We start from the raw sequence: 20,161 nt of genomic DNA, 5'->3' as shown, positions 1-20,161 counted from the left end.
TCAGGGGGAAAGGTGTCACAGCGGCGGTGACCCGGTTCATGGCCCTGGGCGTCCAAATCAAAGGTGGTTTGTGATATAGATTATGTGATAGTTCGTGACGCCACCTATGGTGTTTGGCAAGCAAGATGTTAAGCCAACGATGCGTGCAGATCCTCTGGGGCTGATGGTGGGTTCCAGCATAGATGGTGTAGCTCCCCACAGGTGAAGCTGTAACCCCAGGGCAGTGTAATGGCAATAGATGAGAATAGGCGCAGGCGGTGTGAGGAATGCTGGTACCCAGTGCTGACGGTGTTAGCGCACAAATGAATGGAAGACACCAGGGCTTGCAGTTCCAAAGCTTTACTCACAGTCCGTGGTACACACTGGTGCCTGCCTCCGTGCCGTGTCCTCCGGGGCAGAGACTCAATCAACCTCCCGGGCAAGTCAGGATTCTCCTCTCCAACACTCCGCCAACATGTACCTCTCCTGAACGACTCCTCTATTGCGCCTTAAGGTGTGAAGAGCTCCAGTACTGTGGCACTCTGGAGTTCCTCCTGTCGGATGTTCCTAACAACTCTACTTGTATGGCAGACAGCTGTAGCCTCTCTCGGGGACTCGCTTCTACGGAGTCCTGGCTCTCTAAATCAGTTGCTGTTGTGCCCCAAGTCTTAGATGGGACTAGTGCATTTACAGCCAACTACTCCACCGGTGTCTGCTGCAGAACCATAAGTGTCCATACAACCTCGGGGACCGGGCCCCGGCCTTGCGCTGAGAACCTATAGGCAGGGTTCCTCTTCCAACCCACGTCTCCTCTCTGTTCTCCTACTCCTTCGTTCCGCACTGTTCTTTCTCTCTCTTATGGAAGCTTAGGTTGCAGCTCTACGTCTTTCTCCTTCTGTTCCTTTCCCGTGCCAGCTGGCTCAGATCACTGAGGCAGCTGCAGCACTCCTTCTCCTCTCCCTCTTCTAGGGATCTCCTTCCTCTCGGACCCGAACTCAAACTCTCCTGACTGACTGTCCAGACTCCCCTCAGACTAACTTCAGACTGATCTGTAATTCTAAACCTTCCCAACCTTTTATATGGATCTCAACTCCACCCACCTCCCAGCACATCCAGTGTTCCATGCAGGGAACCACCAGAGGTGCTCTGCTACTCTCTAAGCACTGAGCCGCAATGTGGTTGTGCAGAACTACCCTGTTGTGTGGGATGCGAGTGTTGGAGTGTGGAAAGGAGTTCCCAACTTACCTAGTTGGTGGGGCACTACACCTTAGGAGAAGGTGCAGTACCTCTGTGGCGACTGAGCCTCAGGGGCGCCACAGCCGTCCTACTCCAGTCCTGCCTCCGGTGTTCCTGTTTCATCCTACTCCAGTCCTGCCTCTGGTGTTCCTGTTCCATCCTGCCGTCCTACTCCAGTCCTGCCTCCGGTGTTCCTGTTCCATCCTGTTCCAGTCCTGCCGTCCTACTCCAGTCCTGCCTCCGGTGTTCCTGTTCCATCCTGTTCCAGTCCTGCCGTCCTACTCCAGTCCTTCCTCCGGTGTTCCAGTTCCATTCAACTCCTGTTCTTCCATCCTCCTCTATCCCTCTCTCCTGTGTTCCTGTTCCAGCCATCCCTTCACATTCCAGTCTACTGCCTTACTCCATTCCTGTCTCTTGGTTCCAGCTCTGTCCTGTCTTCTACACTTCAGTCGCACAGTCCTACTCCAGTCCATCCTGAGCCGCCCCTCTTGGCACCGGCTGCCGTGGTGCTCGAACCCCTGGGCCTGCTCCTATCGGTCCCTGTATAGGGGTCGGTTTCACCTGGCAGCTCGCCCGGGGCCCCCTCGGTGCCACGGTCCAGAGGGTCCACTCCTGGAGTTTCCGGCTCCACACCACCCACGCTAACAGCGCAACGCTTCTATTCCTACATTTGCTTTTACTGTCACCTCCAGGGATTTCCTGCTCTGTCCCGCAGTACACCGGGATCTGTTACCTTCCCTTCATGTGGTTCCATGTCCATCATCCCTTGTACACCAGAGGATAAGACATTCTTCTTAGTACCAGACATTGCAGGAAAGTCCGCGAGCGATTCTAGCAAGGCCTCCCACTGCCATGAACGATAGATCCTCGTGGCTGAAAGCAGCCCACTGAACTTGAACTTGATTTTAGTTACTGCATTTCCCTTTCTATCAGGAATTAGTCTGATTTATACTACCATTATCCCCTTCCCATTTTGGGCTAGTCCCAGACATTAACTGTACCTTATCCTATGTCTCCAGCTAACTACAGTTACTACTTTACATCAGTATGTGCTAAGCCTGTTGTCCTTATCTTATGTCCTTGTGGCGCCCCTGAGGCATCAGTCGCCACAGAGGTACTGCACCTTCTCCTAAGGTGTAGTGCCCCACCATCCAGGTAAGGTGGGAACTCCTTCCACATTCCAACACCTGCACCCCACACACAGGATAGTTCAGCAGGGACCCATCCATGCTTTATGCTGGAAAGGTCATAGGGTGCCTTTTGTGGTCCCTGGCTTCATAACACGAGAGGTGCTGGGGAGGCGGGTGGAGTTAGATATAAAAGAGAGGGAAGGTGTAGGATTTGAGGTCAGTCTGGGGTGAGTCCCAGAGAAGGAGGTCAGTCAGATGAGGGTCTGAGAGAGAGAGAGCAGGCTGACAGCAGGTAAGCCTGAGAGGAGCTCAAGGCGGAGAAAGGCAGTCAGTCAGGAGAGGCTGAGGACTGGTCTTAGTGGAACGAGCTCCCTAGGGAAGGAAGAGAAGGAGAAAGAGATGTAGACTGGAGACTACAGATTCCATAAGAGGGATAGAACAGATGGGAACGAAGGAGAATAGAAGGATGGTGGGAAGCAGGTTGAGAGAGAGAACCCTTCCAGTCCAGAGAGCGCAAAGGCCGGGGCCCGGTCCCCGAGGTTGATTGGATCTTTATGTCCGGCAACAGACACCGGAGGAGTAGTGAGCTGCTAACGCCTTGCTCCCATCATAGACTTGGGACACAACAGCAACTGAGTAGAGAGCCGGGACGCAGTGAGGAGTCCCCGAAGCAGGCTACAGCTGTCTGTCATACAAGTAAAGACTAGGAACACCTAGAGAGAGGCATTCCAGGGTAACTAAGTACTGGAGTGCTTCGCACCTAAAGGCGCCTTGGAGGAATCGTTCAGTAAGGTACGTGTTCGTGTTGGCGGAGTGTGGAAGGGAGAATCCTATCCTGCCTGGAGGTTGGCTGGAGCCCTGACCTGGAGAACACAGTACGGAGGCAGGCAGTTGAGTGAACTGCAAACAGTGAGTAAAGCTTTGGAACCGCATACTCTGGTGTCCTCCAGTTATTCCCGCACCACTACACCTGGGTACAAGCCTCCATACCATTCTGCGCCTCTCCTCATCCATTGCACCTACACTGCCCTGGGACTACAGCTCCACCTGTGGGGAGCTACACCATCTTTGCTGCACCACACGATCAGTCCCAGCGGATCTGCATGCAGCGTTGGCCTAACATCTTACTTGCCAAACACCACGGGTGGCGTCACAAACTATTCTAATAAACTTTAACACCATTAACATCACCGTCATTGATATTGGGCGCCCAGGGCCACGGACCGGGTCACCGCTGCTGTGACACATTCCCACCTTGACACCGTCCCGGTACCGAGTACCCCGCTGCCCTGGGTGTGCGAGGGCGACCCATCCTCAGTCGTAATCTATTTCTTACCCTATGCTGCACGTTACCATATCACAGTCTATACATGTTACACGTATGTATTATCTCTGTATTACTCCTCCCCTATACATTATCACATCACAATATATCACACAAGATATACAAAGACGTATAGCACTATTTGCATGACAAGATTGGTGACTTCGGCAGTTAGTACAGTCCACCATTCTTACAGGAGAGCAAGACTGTCAGTGATTACATGGCACAGTCTCACACAGGCAACACCTCCTTTCATTTATAATAAACTCTGGAGGCAGATTCTCAGGGAGACCTATGTCCAGCTCGTAGATCTTAACAGCTCATTTACATATTAAGAAAAACATGAATTTCTCTGGAATAAGACATCAGATCGCAGATAACAAGGTATCATTTTATTCAGCTTCCTATGACCTACTGATCTATACTGCTCAAAGAAATAAAGGGAACACATACAGCCTGTTGCAAATGGAATAGTGTTCCCTTTATTTTTTTGAGGAGGGCTGAGCCTACTGACAGATGCCCTTTAACAATTTACGTTTTTTTTATATAGTCCGATATTAGAAAAATCAGCCGATCAGCGGTCTCGGGTGTCGTTCAGATGTGCACAGCTGTGACACTGCACAGCAAAGCTCTGCTGACTGCATTGTGGCTGTGCCCGGCTCCTGCAATCCTGCCCCTATACGAATGGATAATGGCGGATCCCCAGCCCCCCCCCTGCTGTTGACGGAGCCGTGTTGTTCTGCTCCACCGCTGATCACATCTGGAGCGGACCGGAAATTGATGATCGGCTGGTTTTATTTTTTTCCCAATATCGGACAACCCCTTTAATTTATCTGATATTGATGGCCTATTCTGAAGACAGCAAACCCCTTTAATGTGGTTGAAAAAAAGTCAAATATTCATCAAATTCAACCAAGGTATAGTCATTGTAATCTGAGCGACTGGCTACATTTTTACCCCACAATGAACACGATAAAAACAAAACATATAAAAATTCATAATAATGATGATGGAATTGCATTTTTTTCACTGCTTCGCCTCACTGAACAGTGTCATTCAAAAGTACGACACATCCTGGCCAAACAGCAAAACAAAGGATAAGCTGGCATATGGGCTGTGAGGACAGAGACATGAAAACGCTCCAGCTCCGCCTAGAAAAATAACAAACGAAAGTGCAAAACAACGTACAGTGTGTATGTAATGGGTTAATGTCAGCATTTGGCGCAGTGCTGCTCCTTGGAAACAAATGAAAAAAACCTTAATTTTTACCTGCTCGAGTTTGTATGGACATATATAGTCTGTTACCATGGTAACATACAGCTCTGCATAGGTGCTGCAAACACATACAGGGTGTTTTTTTTTTGTTTTGTTTTTTCCAAAATAACTTTATGCGTCACATACACTCTGTGGTAATCCTGACACAAATGTTATATTCCTTTATTATTTTGCATTTCTATGACTACAGCTGACAGCCGCTCAGCAATTCTGCAATGCACGCTGGGATTTGTAGTTTTTTTTAAACAATCCTCCCCCCCAACTCTATTGCAGTGCAGACGCTCTTTCCCCAGGTGTCACTCTTTATGGTCCGTCCTTCCTATAATCTCCGGTCCTCCTTGATCTCTATGGTGGTTGCTGACGCGGCAGGCGCTGATTGGTTCAGCTGTTTTCTGGCGTCGCAGCCTGGCAGAGACCTGAGACAGAGACATGTGACCCGGAAACTGAGTTTAGACAGTAAGAGACAGTCTTGGGACGACAGAGACAAACAAGAAGCGGCAGCAGAGACACAACCCCGTGAAGAGAAGACAGGGGCTGCCCTGTGTGCGGGCGCTGAGGGGCTTATTGCACAGACTTGCTGCGGCTGGTATAACACTGGGGGGCCATGTAACACGGCTGTACACATGCTGCCGGGGACTGACGGCCACTGAGAGGTAATGAGACTGTCTGCTGTCTGTATTTATGGTGTGACACTCCCAGGAGCAGTAAGAGACAGCCAAATCTGCAGCCAGGGGCCATATATCCAGGGGCCACGTTATCTTGTCCGTTATTTCTCTGGAAGATGGGGAGACGCGGTGCTTTTGACCCCCGACACTGCTTATCTTTGCAGGACATACTCCAAGATTGTAAGAATGTGGTCCCCCATATTCACAAGCACTCCCCCAATACTCAGTCACGTGCACGCCGCCATATTTCAGCTCCGTTTTGCATGTCATGGTGATCGATTGCTCGTGGGGGCCGCTACTCGACCTCAGGTTTTATATGGGGGTCTATTCTGGGGCTAAGGTCTTGTTTAGCGAGCTTTCTCCGTACTTACGGTGGCTTCCAGGGGCCCATAGTGTTGCTATTTTGTGCCCGTTTGTATCCAAAGATACAACGGTGGTCTCAAAATTACTGTCAGCGGGGACTGTCACTATGGACCCTTCCCCGGGGGAGTCACACAAGTGATCGTGGAGGGACCAAAGTGAAATCCATAACTTCTTACAAGTTTTCTAATAATGTTGAAATCTTATTAAGCCCCCCAGTATCTTCCCCCATCAATGGGAAGGATTGGTACCTTGTTGCGTGATGCAGAAGATGGAAGAATCGATATGACCGCCATTACTGCTGTGGAGCAAAGTTGTCAAAAGCCACTTATATTATTGGTGCATGATTTTTTTTTTTTTTTTACATGGTAAATTTTCCTGACAATGGTTGACGGCTTTTTTTTTTTTTTACTGAAGAGATTGCAATATTATCAAGTAATGTGTTAGGATTGGGCCCCGTGCCACTTTATCCTAAAAATTAAGGGGCCCTTTTACTGCTTTGCCACAGACAGCAGCCTCAGACCAGGGAACTGCATCCAATCTTATCCAGTTTCTCTGTGCTGCGGGTGGATAGTAGCATTGCTGTGCAGGAAAAGACTGATTCACCCAGCTATCCCCTTCGTTCCCAGCATTTATAGGGGTCCCAGCAGCTATAAGTGATCACATATCTAATCATATTCTATCACCCATTGAGGGTCTTGAAAAGATGGCCTGCACCCATCTGGAGCAGTAAACGCTTACATAGGTGTCCCCCAGCTCTTCCTTAAACTGATGTAAAGCCTGAATACAACTTGTAGGACGAGTCACAGTCGTGTTAGTTCTGTTTGATAATTTAGGGGAAATGCTCAGTAGGGAGAAGCGAGACTATGACGTTCAATAATCTGTCATGCGATTACTTCTTTGTTGTTGCAAATTATGCACTTTATTTTTTTTTTTTTTGTAAAGAGATTGTGATATTCAGTTCATCTAATAATCAAGGACATCTGATAATCCAATCCTTGCTTCCAGCAGAGATCTGCAGAGTAGTGTGGAATTTCACAAGAGCAGACGACTGAGCAAAGAGAAGTGATTAGGAAATCCTTGTGATAAGGGTATGTTCACACACACACCTGCAACTGAAAATCCATTCCTTCTATGTGCTTGGGACAGCATGTGGACGGCTTTCTGCAGGCCTCATTCAGATGCGACAGTCGCAGATATTTGTGTAGCAGATCTGCCGCTTTGTGAATGTACTTTTTATAGCACCAGATTTTGTTTGTTTAAATCTGTTACTCCCAATATTGCAAGTTGTCACCTTTTCAAACGTTAGGCGAGAGCTTGCTGACCTCTGGGACCCTTGCAGGACTCCCGAAAGGGCTTAAAATGTCCGTGAGTGGAGCGCAGGCACACTTGTGTGGTCATTGCTCCATTTTGGCTGTACCTTTCAGAGCCCCATTCCTGGGATCAATTGGATCAAACTTATACCCATCAGCAAGTTATCACCTTGTGGATAGTTGACCTCTTGCAAGGTTGAATATAAAGGCTCACATACAAATGAAGTCGCTTTCAGGGGGATTGGCTGCTCATGTCGTGTATGTGGCCTCCCGGATGGCTCCCTACAGATTGTGGTTGGGGCAGAAAGCTTTCTAATGTGTATGCCAGCTGGACTTTTTATTTTCACCTTCTGTACCAATGAGTCTTGTATTATTTTCAGTGACTAATTCAGAATACTTGATAATCTAGGACTATGCCAGGGTTTATTGATGCTAGATTAAATGACAATAGTCTGCTTTCCTAAGATGTCTTGCTTAATAGATGCCTACATTTCCCATAATACACCAATTATGTATTATCTTTTCTTATCTTGTGCGGTTCCTCTTTTATTCCTCCTGGAAATTTATGAATGAGCGAACTGTTATCAGTTATATGGCGGGTGTATCTCTACACCTTATTATTTACAGAAATCAAATACAAAAGCTTCATAATTTTAATACTATGGGAAATATTAAGTGATATGATATTTAAGGTTTTGGTACGTTCCATGATGAACTGATACTAATGCGTTTGGTGTGTTACAGGCTTCTGGTGCGTGATCTAACGATGGCTTCCATGGCTGGATAAGTACCTGCTACTATGGAGATGCCTGCTGTCTTGGAAATTGCAAATCTTCCCTTTGAGGGGTCACTTAAAGAGGAGGAACATATTGAGGCAGAGGACAATGGGGACACTTTGTGCACACAGGAAGGGTCGGGTGATGAGCAATGCAGCAATCAAAACGCTAAACAAGAAGATGGCACTGATGAGTTGGGCGAGGTGCCCGCTCAGAAGGACAGTATGGACAACTTAACATCTATAAATACTGCTCCTCAAGAGAACATGAGGGTGGAAGTGACTTTGGAAAATTCCTTAGGATCTGCAGATTCATTGGGTAGTGCCCAGGAACTGACCAAGGACTCGTCTTACATTGCCTCATCCCCAGGTATCCAGAATTTGGAGGCTTTGCCTCATAGGACCGAACCGGCTTCTTCTTCCTCCAGCGCCGTCATTACAGATGAAGAAAAGGTTAATTGTGATGAGGGGACTCCATCCACTGGAGCCGCAGATCTAGAAAGTCATAGTAAGGGGGCCAAAGAGGAAGGGGCCCCTGAGGAGGACAATGGCCGCAATAAACAGGGGCCAAAGAGGGTCACATTTCCGTGCGATGATGACATTGTTTCTGGTGCCCTAGAACCCAAAGACCCGTGGAGACATGGTGAGGACTGTGATGCTTTACTTCCTGTGCCTCTTGTGTGGGGGGGGGGGGGGGGGGACAAAGGTTGGACTTGAGAAAAGCCAACTATTCTGATACTTGCCTCTACTGGTTTACAATGACATCTCTGAACTTAATAGGAGATGCCAAGGTGTATTTCTTCTCCGCTCTGGCATTGCGGATTTTACACTGCATGTTCAGTATCGGAGCCGTTAATGGGTTGAGAGACCCTCAACCCTTAGATTGCTAATGGACTAATTTCCTATGTCCGTAATTACCCACTTGGCCGAAAAATGCTCAAATGGGGTTGGTCCATAATCACAGCTTATCAGGTATACACCAGGTACACGGTTAGTGTGTGTGATCACTGGGGATCCCGTGCCAGTTTTTTGGACATAGTGTTGGTCACGCATGTAGGCTATGGGCGTGGTGGAAATAGACAAGTGCTGTGCTCAGGCCCTTGGACTTTAAATAGAGCGGTAGCATTGAACGTTGTTGGTTTCCATTGATGTGCTTGTTGCTTTGATGGAAAACCTGCACACTGTACCATTTTCAACCGATTTCCCCAAAATGTAACTGTACCAGTACCATGGTGTACAATCTGGTTGTGTTAGTGGATTAATGCCAGTTTTTTCAGCTGCTGGATCTCTGATTATTGTTTTAAAGGGATTGTTCAGAGGTAGAAATATTTGGCTCCTTTCTTCCAGTAACTGTGACGCTCCTAAACATGGATTGTGCTCTGTATTTGCAGATTAGCTCCACTTCAATGGGGATGAGTTGCAATACCAGACCAAACTCGTGCTCAGGGGTGATGCAGTCGCTGAAGGAAATCAGCAATGTGTTGTTTTTTTTTTTTTATTAATAATATAATATTATTATTATTCTGGACAGTCCCTATCTGTGATCTAAAACCAATACCATGCATTTGTATAGAGATTTTCTGCTGCACATGCATGGATTTTGGCAGGTCATATTAGGGTAGTCAAGAATTTCTACAACAAATCTGCTGTATGTGTATGCACCCTTTTTTTTTTTTTTTTTTCCCGGATATATTTTGGATGCTAATATGGCGCGGTTAGGTCACATATTTCACCCTATGCCTTGTGAAGGATGAAATCCACAGTCACATCAGCAGCCTGAACTGGCACTATGCAAATTTGCTGTGTTTGTGCACAGTGGTAACGTATCCTCACTGCTTGCTGCAGAAATGATTTGTGCTGGGGGCATAAAACCATATTTTCCATTTAAAGGGATTGTCTCCTCTTTTAAAATGGGTAATGATCTGATGCTGCAGGGGCAAGACCATGCCACTGCTCCGGACTGTCAATTTTCAGGAGCGCACCGCTCCCCCGGAAAGCAGGAAAGTGGTGAGGCAGAGGAGCAGTGTGCTTCTGAAGGAAGTGGCAGAGACAACCCCTTTAACTTATTCCCTTGTTTTACATACATCCAAGTATATTATTTATTTAACTGGAAAAACAATTACTTTCTATTCTGATGTGAAAATCCAGTTTTATGGCTGAGTACAATAGAACATGTATGATACATAGGAGAGAAGTATTTCTTGCAATGAATAACATTGTGCTTGTCGGGGGTATTGTACACTTGTAGCTATTGAAATTCCACATGCCATGTACCAGCTACAAGTGGTGGCATGTAAGCACAGCCCTGCAGAGCCGGATCGCTCTGGCCCTATAGCATTACATTGATCTGAAACCAGATCTGACCTCTTTCTGGGTTGATTAATTATAAATCAAACCCAGCACTTATTAGTTATTTAGTAACCAGACGTACCATTCCTGCTCTTGTTTTAAAGTCTTCTCATTATGGAATGACGCTCTGGGAATTTTACTATGATTTCTGGTGCAGGGGATTGGAGGTCTAGATGTTAATTTTCATCCCATTAGTCAGACGTTGGCAAAAAAAAGTGTCTGTTCAAGGGCAGGAATATGAAATGTTGGGAGATTTTGGAGCCGGCAGGATCTTCCCAGCAGTAAGTGATAGGCAGGAGTTTACGGTCAGTGCACCGTATTCATCGTGTTATACCATTATTTGCACCCGTCTCTTCACAGCATTGTCTTCGTGACCATTGCAGGAACTTGGTGGCCTTCCACATGTGCATTTGTTGCAGCAGTGCAAGGTAGTCTATGGAGGAAACATAAACCACAGTACGTTATAGACAAATTGTGCATGCTTCTTAATAAACTTGGCACCTCACAGCCTGTACATGTGCCACATACAGTGGCATGTAAAAGTTTGGGCACCCCTGGTCAAAATTACTGTTATTGTGAACAGTTAAGCAAGCTAATGAAATTATTTTGCCCCCTTTTGCAAGTATCACAGCTTGTAAACTTTGTGTAGCTAGACACAATAGCCTTTCAATTCTTGTTTGAGGGATTTTCATCCATTCTTCTTGGAAAATTCTTCCAGTTCTGTGAGATTCCTGGGCCGTCTTGCATCCACTGCTATTTTGTGGTCTAGCCACAGATTTTCAATTATGTTCAGATCAGGGGACTGTGAGGGCCATTGTAAAACCTTCAGCTTGCGCCCTTTGAGGTCGTCTATTGTGGATTGTGGCGTGTGTTTAGGATCATTATCCATGTGTAGAAGCCATCCTCTTTTCAACTTCAGCTTTTTTACACGTTATGTTTGCATCAAGAATTTGTTGAAATGTAATTTAATCTGTTCCTCCCTCTACCAGTGAAATGTTCCCTGTGCCATTGGGTGCAGCACAACCCCAAACCATGATTGATCCATCTTCATGCTTAAAGGGAACCTGTCACGTTATTTGTAGCATCTAAAGTGTTCCCAGAGTGTTGTTAATGATGCAATGTGCATCACCAACATGTTTTTTTTCATTAAAATCGCCGCTGTAATCCTTAGCAAAAAGCACTTTATATAGTTATATCTTACCTCCTTTTTTAGTCATGGGGTGAAATTCATTGCATTAAGTCAGGGTTGTCGCCGCCCTCACAACTTGAATTATGTTCCTGGGTTTGCGAAGATGTCACTTGAAATGCCGCACTTGTGCAGTGTGTATTGAGGAGCAGCAATTTTTATAAGCTGGAAATTTGCATCACCCGGCCTTTCCTATCGATGATAGTGAACAAGCCAGAACCCTAACAGGCTAATTCAGGTCTGAATCGTTGGGCAAAGTTATCTGAGCGCGGACATCTCCAAGCGTGCCCAAACTTTTGCATCGGCCCATTTTCCTTTTAGTAATTTGTAAAATGCAAAAAATTACAATAGATTTTTTTTTTTTTTTTGCCTAAAATACAAAGGAAATGTCATATTTAACTTTAGGCCTTCTAGAGATCATTTTATCTTCACCTTGCTAAACTGTGCACAGTTACAGTAATTTTGACCAGGTGTGCGCAGACTTTTACATGCCACTGTAAGTTGGTACAGAAATGTGCACACATTCAGCCTGTCCACTTCTGGAATGTGGCAAAAACTCGCATTTCTGTGCAAACGTAGGATGAGATTTTCCCATTGCCTCCTGTTATGAACTGGTCACCGAGGAGGATGGTAGGAATAGGCTAGGCCACCAGGAAACCAGTACGGTTGGTAAGTTAGCGGATTGCAGACCCCTAATCCTAACAACACAACTAGGAGTAGCCGTGAGGCGTACCTACGATGCCCTAGACGCCTTGGCAGAGCCGGAGAGCTAACTAAGCTTAAAGCAAGAAAGGTGAAATTTAAACTGCCCCGGAGTAGAACCCCAAAGGAATAGATAGCCCCCAAACATATACAGTCAGTGAGACAAGATGAGACACAAACGCAGGCAGAAAATAGACTGAGCAAATGATGGGGCCCAAACTGACTAGATAGGAAATACACTGTCTGCTTATCACGCAAAAACCCTAAAAATTCAACACGTCTGATGTACAAAAAAACACTGCTGTCTCATGACCTCTCCCCCACTATATCAGCATTCTAGTATGAGCTGGCAGCAAAGCAAAAGAGACTAATATAACAGGGGACTGAACAAACCGACACAAGCTGTAACATATGGAGCGGGGTCCAGCACATCCCCAGCAGGGAGCATGCTGAACCCTCACAGCAAAGCGGAAAGAGGCAAAACCAGATCAGATGCAAAGGATTAGCAAATGAACAGCTTAACTAAAAAATGCAGGCTCAGGCAGGAGACAGCAGACCTCAGATTGCACAGGAAGAAAACTAATCACCAGCAGCCACTGATGGAAGCCTGCTCACTTAAATACTCCAGTCAGTAACCCCTGATTTCCAATCATCGTCGTCAGGTGGCAGACTTCGGCCAGCTCCACTACCCACAGTAACCACCAGAGGGAGCCCCGACTGAGAAGTCAAATCGAGAGTTCACAACAGCCTCCCCCAGATCTGCCTGTTTTTTATAGGTTTTATTTCCTTAGATGACCTGAGTTTTTAGATGATAGAACAATTCTTAAGTAAAAGGAAAATTTTGGGATCATTTTTAAAAGGAGAAAACCAAAACTTGTTTTTGTTACTTGATTAGATGCGTCAGACTCCATCATGGCTCCACGACTGAAAGTGTGTAGGCTGTGAGTATTTCTGAGTCATATGATCGCCTCCTATCCAAAAAAAAAAAACTGTCAATATGAAGGAGAGAGAAATGACCTATTGGTAAAAAACAAAAGCCGGCGAAGGAAAAGATGGGATTGGGAGAAATTACAAATATTGACAAGTTCATGTTAAAAGAATGACTGGTCTAACGAAGTACAGGCGCTCACTACACCATGGCGGGGCCAAACATTTATCTTCCCTTTCCCACCTGCTCTTTTTCGCTCAATTTCCACTCTCCATCTCTTTGAAGCTATGGGTTGAAAGAGCCAAAATAGGGTGTAGCTAGCGGGAAAACAAGCAGGTGGAAACGGGCTTTTAACTGATAGTGCCCGCCATGGAGCGCCTGTACTTGATTTGAACAGTTATTCTGTGCTGACGGTCCCTTTTTAAGGATCCATTTTTATGTCTTGTTTCTTGGCATAAAGTAGACACTACCTGCTGTCTCCAAGCCATGTCTAGATCTCCTACAGCGTGTCAAGAGAGATTAAAGATATGGAACTTGATTGTTGAAATGGAGGATCTGTCATCCCAGCAATATATTATGAGATGGGCAATGTCGTCACTTTGGTTATTGGAGCGCCAACCTTTGAGACCACCACCGATCCTGGGGTCAGACAGGCGTAAGAAAAATCTTCCAAATTTCATATTGAAAACCCCAAAAGATTTTCATCCACATTTGTCACCCGTGTTGTCCGGTTGTTTTTTTTCTTTAAATTTCCATGTGATATCCATTTTTTACACATCAACTTTAAAATGTACACTAATGCTGCTTTCTAGGTTATTAATGACAATTTATCCGTACAAGATTAGATTTTGTTCTTGTACACCCATAGACTTGTATAGGAAAATTCTCTTTCAATACTTGAAAGATTAGTGCGTCCTGTTGCAATTTTTTCTCTCTTCACACGGACCAATAGTTCATGTGACAAAGATGTAATCCGAATGGTCCCATAGAACATGCTGTCCAAATTTGACTTAGACAGCACATGTCCATGTAATGTGTCCGTCTGAAGGAGGCATTTGGCACTGTTTCAGTATTTGGGAGCACTGCTGTGCTACAAATCACCCACTGGTTGGATTCCCACTGATCGTACGAGATAAGGGATACCCCTTTAAAAGTAATGTTTGAGTGAGCTTCACGAAAGTATTACTCACTGGCAGTGTGGATTTGATTTAAATCTAACTGATTTAAATCACGATTTAAATCACTAGTCAGTAAGGCTTGATTTAAATCAGTGATTTAAATCAAAGTTTCTACCTAAACTAGTTCTTGCTACTTTAACATGCAAGTAGATGAAGATTTTTAGAATCACTTTTTATATTACTTTTTTCTCCCCAGTTTAATGGGTTAATCATTAATATTTGGACACCACTGTTCTGTTGTACTTAGGAAGGAGAAAAATAATCCTGACCTTAATAACAATTTAAATAGATTTATTCAACTGAAACAATAACAACATTACAGCATAAGTTATATGCTTAAACAAACATCCATGTTTGTTAACTAATTTGGCTAAACAAAATGTATATTTATTTTAAGAAACTTAGACTGTCAGCCCAGCCGACACATGAAAAACTTAAATACTACTGTCCCTGCTGTCCTCTGTAGCTCACTTGTCGTCGTCATCTTCATCATCATCATCTTCTTTGTTCCTATTCATAATCTGGAAAAGAAAAACAAGCTTTCCTGCTTTATTGGGTCCCAACCGATTTCTCAATTTAGAATGAATGAGTCCAAAGGAAGAGAATATTCTTTCAACGCCTGCAGAAGAAGCTACTGCTGTTAAAAGTGAAATCATTACTTGAACAGTCTCTAAATCCAAGCGCTTAAGTGACTTCCACCAGTTTACTGGTGTGACCTTCCTTAAAATATCTTCAGCAAACATATATTTCTTGAATGGTTCCCCCTTAGCTCTGAAGTTTATTATAGTTGGCATTAAAGATGGATGATTGCTGGATACCCATGTCATAGCTAACTCCTCTTCCTCAGCACTTAGGTTTTGACCCTGATATTGGATATTGACAATATTTGCCAAAAAATGAGCTGGAGTCAGTGCTTGTCCCATTCGTTTGTTTACTGCTTGTAATTTAATTCTGTCCATGTGTAGTTCTGTTTTTAAGTGTTCACTCAGTTCCTTCCAAATTTCAACAGCATCCGCAATAAAACAGCTATTTTTCTGTATTTTGTTTAAAGCTTGAGAGATGGGTTTCAGGAAGCTCAGCATATGTTCAACATTTCTCTTAAGCCCAATGTTGAGGATTTTGGCCGTGACAGTGCCATCTATTTTATCTCGATTTTCTTCACAAAGTGTCATCAGAATAGGCCAGTTTTTGATATACTGCTCAAAACAGTCCACCACAGAGTTCCATCTAACATCTTGTGGGAGCGTTAGCTTGGTTCCACCCATCCTTTTCAGAGCTGCTGCAGCAAAATGATTATTATAGAAGTATTTAGCAATTTCAACAACATTAGCCTTTATTTCTGGAACACTTAAGTCTTTGGCTAAGAGGTGCAGCAAATGAGCACTGCAACCATATGTTATTAGCAGCTTTGTATTCCCTCCCTGCTCTTCTAAATCTCTTCTCATCTTGGATACGTTTGCAGCATTGTCAGTGACCAAACTGCGTACTAGACATTTGAATTTTTGTTCACATGTCGTTATAGCTTTTACTGCCACTTCTTGTAAGTATTCTGCTGTGTGTGCATCTCCTGACGTATCAATTGTTTGTGCAAGGAAGACTTTACCTTCTTCTGTTGTTATACAAGCACATACAATAGGATCATTGTGGACATTACTCCACCCATCAATACTTAGGTTAACAATTTTACCCTCCAGAGCTGTTGCACATTGCTCCATTTCTCTGTCATACACTTGATCCAGCAGTTTCCCTGCAACATCAGCTCTGCTGTGTGGACTGTATCCTGGTCTCAGTGACTGAACCATATTAATGAAATGTGGGTTCTCAGTCAGACGGAAAGAAGAGTTCGTTGCATAAATAAACTGGGCAATTTTTTCATCATTCAACTCTTTTTCTAATCTGCTAGTTCTTATCACAAACCTATCTATGGTGGTTCCAGGAGGTAAAGGTTTTTTCTTCCTTTTGGGTGATGGTGATATGTGGCTGTCTGATGATGTTGCTGCTGCTGCTAATGAAGCACTATCCTGGATGGATAACTCTGAAACTGTAGAACAGGATGATGGTGATCTTGGAGGTGGATAGTTTCCAGAATCCATGAATTCCCCTAAACAAAAAGTCAATGCTGTTATTTTATTGTTTATACAATTTCTGCTTATTGTACACAACACGTCACTGCCCCTGCCCCAAAAGGAATATTTGTTTTTCTTCATAACTGTACCAAATGACAGTAACATGCAGTAATAATAAGAAATATAATTTTTCTCACACATGACAGTTCAGTCTTTAGAAATAGGATTCAATAAAAATGTTTACCAACCTGAAGATCCTGCCTGTTCAGAAGTGTTTCTTTGGTCATCTTCATCACCGCACTTCTCATGATGTTGCCTCATTCGCGCCACCAGGCCTTGCATCTCTTTGTTGCATCGTTTGCATTTTGCACGCATGCCTGCCTTACCGATAGGCGAAGGAGCTTCATTAAAATATTCCCAAACTGGGTCTCTTTTACGGCCTGCTGCCATTATAAGGAAAGAATGTAATAAACCTCAGATCGTACACACAAACAGATCCAGACTTGTCTGTCTGTGGCTATGCTGCAGTATTGTGCTCAAAGTTTCACTTTCATTTTCTTGTCTGCTTGCCCTTCCTCCTCCTCAAACTTAGATTCACATTCTTCTTGTGTTGTGCAGATCTATTCCACTCCAAACAATCAGAAACATATTGTCTAACTTCTTGGACTTGGCACTGAAGGGGTTGATTCTGTATTCATAGGTTTGTAGAACAATAGGATTAAGGTCTTTTTCTCAACTCTGTTCATGTTGTAACATTTTTGCCGTGAAGAAGAGGCTGGGACCTCTGCGGAGTCAAATTCAGTTTTGAGAACTGCGTAAGTAAAGCGAGCGTCTGTGATAATATAGGAGAGAAACTGCCCACTAATCCTACAGAAGCCTCTGGAAGAGCATGGCATTGTGAATGTTACACATATACAGCCTTTATTCTACTGAGTTAAACAACTCAGCTTTATCTCATGATGGAAGAACCTTTGGATGGTAAAATATTTTCCTCAAAAAGCAGTTTATTGAAAAAAATCCGATTTAAATAAAAAAAATCAGATTTTTTTGATTTTTTAAAAAAAAAAAAACATTGATTTTTATCCACCCTGCCAAAAACCTCTATGTAATGTCAGTGAGGTCCCTATCATTCCTTGCTCTTTAGAGACGTCTACTTGGAATTTCTGTGATTGTGTTGTATGTGGCCGTCCGCTCCAGATTGTTTTTCTGAGAGGTGATCAGATTTCCCTTAGAACTATGCTGCAGCACTTGATACAGACATTGGACAAGAGAGGTGCTGTTTTTTGAGGGAGGAGGCAAGACCAATATTTTTTTATTTATTTTTTTTTATATTGTTGAGCTGATGTGGCAGTGCAGACAATGGAAATGTTCTCACCAGTGTTGGCTAACGGCCATGTCACCAGCTCCTTTCTCCATTGCCTGACCCAGAAGATGTATAACAGCATTTGTAGGCTGACGACCCCAGTAAACGAAAAAAAAATTGACACTGCCCTCCATTTAGGGCAAAGGAAAACCAAAAATGCAATGAGGGCAAATATGGATTACACATCTAACACAGGAAATCTTGTACAGGTTTGTTGGTTCGTGTTTAATTTATTTTCTTTTAACAAAAGGAAATAAAAGAAAATTTATTTACCCAGGAACAATGATAACCTGTAATATCACCGCAGCAAAAGTTACAGCATATAAATAATGTGCAGCATTTAAGGCTGTGCAGCATCCAAATGGTTAAAAAAGAGAGTGGGGGGAAAAAAATTATACAGGTTGCAATCTTCACAGAAGCTCAGATGCAGGGAGAACAAAGGATTAAATGTAATCTGTCAGCATAGTGTTCTGTGTAATTGAGAGCAGCATTAAGTAAGGAGTGAGACCCTGATTCTAGTGATGTCACTTGCTAGTCTGTGTGCTGTTGTTTCAATAAATTCGGTCTTTTATCTGCGGGTGTTTATCATTACAGGACTAGCTGTCTTGTTCCTCCTGGTCCAACCATGCCCCCAGCAATGATTAGCAGTGTACTGTCAATCGGTGATGTGGACGGGGTTGTGCACATCTCGGCATTCTGAGCACTGCTAAATCTGCAGCTTAAAACCTGTTATATCACAACTGCTGCACCCAGTAAACTAAGTGACACATTGTTGGAATCGTGATCTCGGTCCGTACATCATTCTGCAGTTAGGTTACATAGCAAAAATGTTGTAAAGGAGGGCACTGGAGAGATCACACAGAATCCCACCGCTGCCATCACATGTGATGAACCCGCACCTCGCCACCCCGCATGACATTACTATTGTGTCAGAAGAATCGCGTAATGCGGTCTCACCATGATCAACAACATGATGTTCTACACCCCCTGGCTACATGTAAGGTCAGCTTGGTACAGTTTTACACAGACACCTCCTGTCCACACGGGCCCAGGGAGACACAGGGAGTGGGAGGATGTGGCCCACGCAGTCACTTATGTGGCACCACACTCGCACACAACCCTGACAGGCTGAGAAAGGCCCCTTTCACTAGCACCAGTGAAACAGAGTGTTACCTGCCCGGTAGGACAGCCACCAGTTCCTCGTTAAATTTAAGTCCAGTCTATTAACGGGAATATATTGAGCCAGAAACAAGCCCTGGTAGCATGGAACGTTGAACCGAGAAACAGACGTGTGGATTTGTGGATCAAAATAAGTGCCCACGGTTAAACTATATATTTAATCGCCATAAGGGCACACTAGATAATACACTATATACACACAACGGTTATACATATACAATGGTCAGAAATGCAAATACAATAGTGATAGTACAAAAGATATAAGCAGATGTATCATGTCAATTATCAGATTTATGTTCGACTAAGTATGCGCTGTGCCGCAGGTATCATGGGCTGCTAGCTGATTCCTAGGTCCTTCATAGCACATTTCTCAATGTGGCCCCCACTTTCGAAGTGAACCACAGGCATAACCGAGAGAGACCACATGGTGGTGGGCAGCAACTACCAGAATGGTTTTTAACAGGGAGAAATGCAAAGTACTACATCTGGGCAATAAAAATGAAAAAAGCATATATAGAATGGGAGGAATAGGGCTAAGTGACAGCACATGTGAAAAAGACTTGGGTATACTAATAGATCACAGACTGAATATGAGTCAACAGTGTGATGCAGCAGCAAAAAAGGCAAATGCAATTCTAGGATGTATTAACAGAAGCATACAGTCTAGATCACGTGAAGTCATTATTTCCCTCTACTCCTCTTTGGTCAGACCTCATCTGGAATATTGTGTCCAGTTTTGGGCACCACATTTTAAAAAAGACATCAACAAACTGGAGCAAGTTCAGAAAAGAGCGACCAGAATGGTGACTGGTCTGCAAACCCTGTCTTATGAGGAAAGGTTGCAGGATTTGGGAATGTTTAGTTTGCAAAAGAGAAGACTGAGAGGAGACTTAATAGCTGTCTACAAATATCTAAAGGGCTGTCACATTGTAGAAGGATCAACTTTATTCTCATTTGCACAAGGAAAGACTAGAAGCAATGGGATGAAACTGAATGGGAGGAGACACAGATTAGATATTAGAAAAAACTTTTTGACAGTTAGAGTGATCAATGAGTGGAACAGGCTGCCACGAGATGTGGTGAGTTCTCCTTCAATGGAAGTCTTCAAACAGAGGCTGGACAGACATCTGACTGGGATGATTTAGCGAATCCT

General features: G+C 44.2%; 1 protein-coding gene across 3 annotated transcripts in view; it reads left to right on the top strand.

The window, feature by feature from the left end:
* Window positions 1–5,227: 5,227 nt before the first annotated feature.
* Window positions 5,228–20,161, top strand: part of PPP1R37 (protein phosphatase 1 regulatory subunit 37) — a 59,112-nt gene continuing 44,178 nt past the window's right edge. Inside the window, exons 1-3 of one of the 3 annotated variants that reach the window (XM_073549365.1) lie at window positions 5,228–5,597; window positions 6,981–7,060; window positions 8,027–8,700. In XM_073549365.1, the coding sequence (XP_073405466.1) occupies window positions 8,082–8,700 (619 nt within the window). In that variant the 5' untranslated portion in view covers window positions 5,228–5,597; window positions 6,981–7,060; window positions 8,027–8,081. Of the gene's footprint in view, window positions 5,598–6,977; window positions 7,061–8,026; window positions 8,701–20,161 lie in introns of all 3 variants that reach the window. The other 2 variants (XM_073549366.1, XM_073549364.1) reach the window with 2 other exon arrangements.

The sequence above is a fragment of the Dendrobates tinctorius genome, unplaced genomic scaffold, assembly GCF_039654945.1.
Source record: "Dendrobates tinctorius isolate UK_male_01 unplaced genomic scaffold, ASM3965494v1 ptg000158l, whole genome shotgun sequence".
Lineage (NCBI taxonomy): Eukaryota > Metazoa > Chordata > Amphibia > Anura > Dendrobatidae > Dendrobates > Dendrobates tinctorius.
The sequence above is the reverse complement of the archived record's forward strand: the minus strand, read 5'-3'. Positions and strand labels throughout refer to the sequence as shown.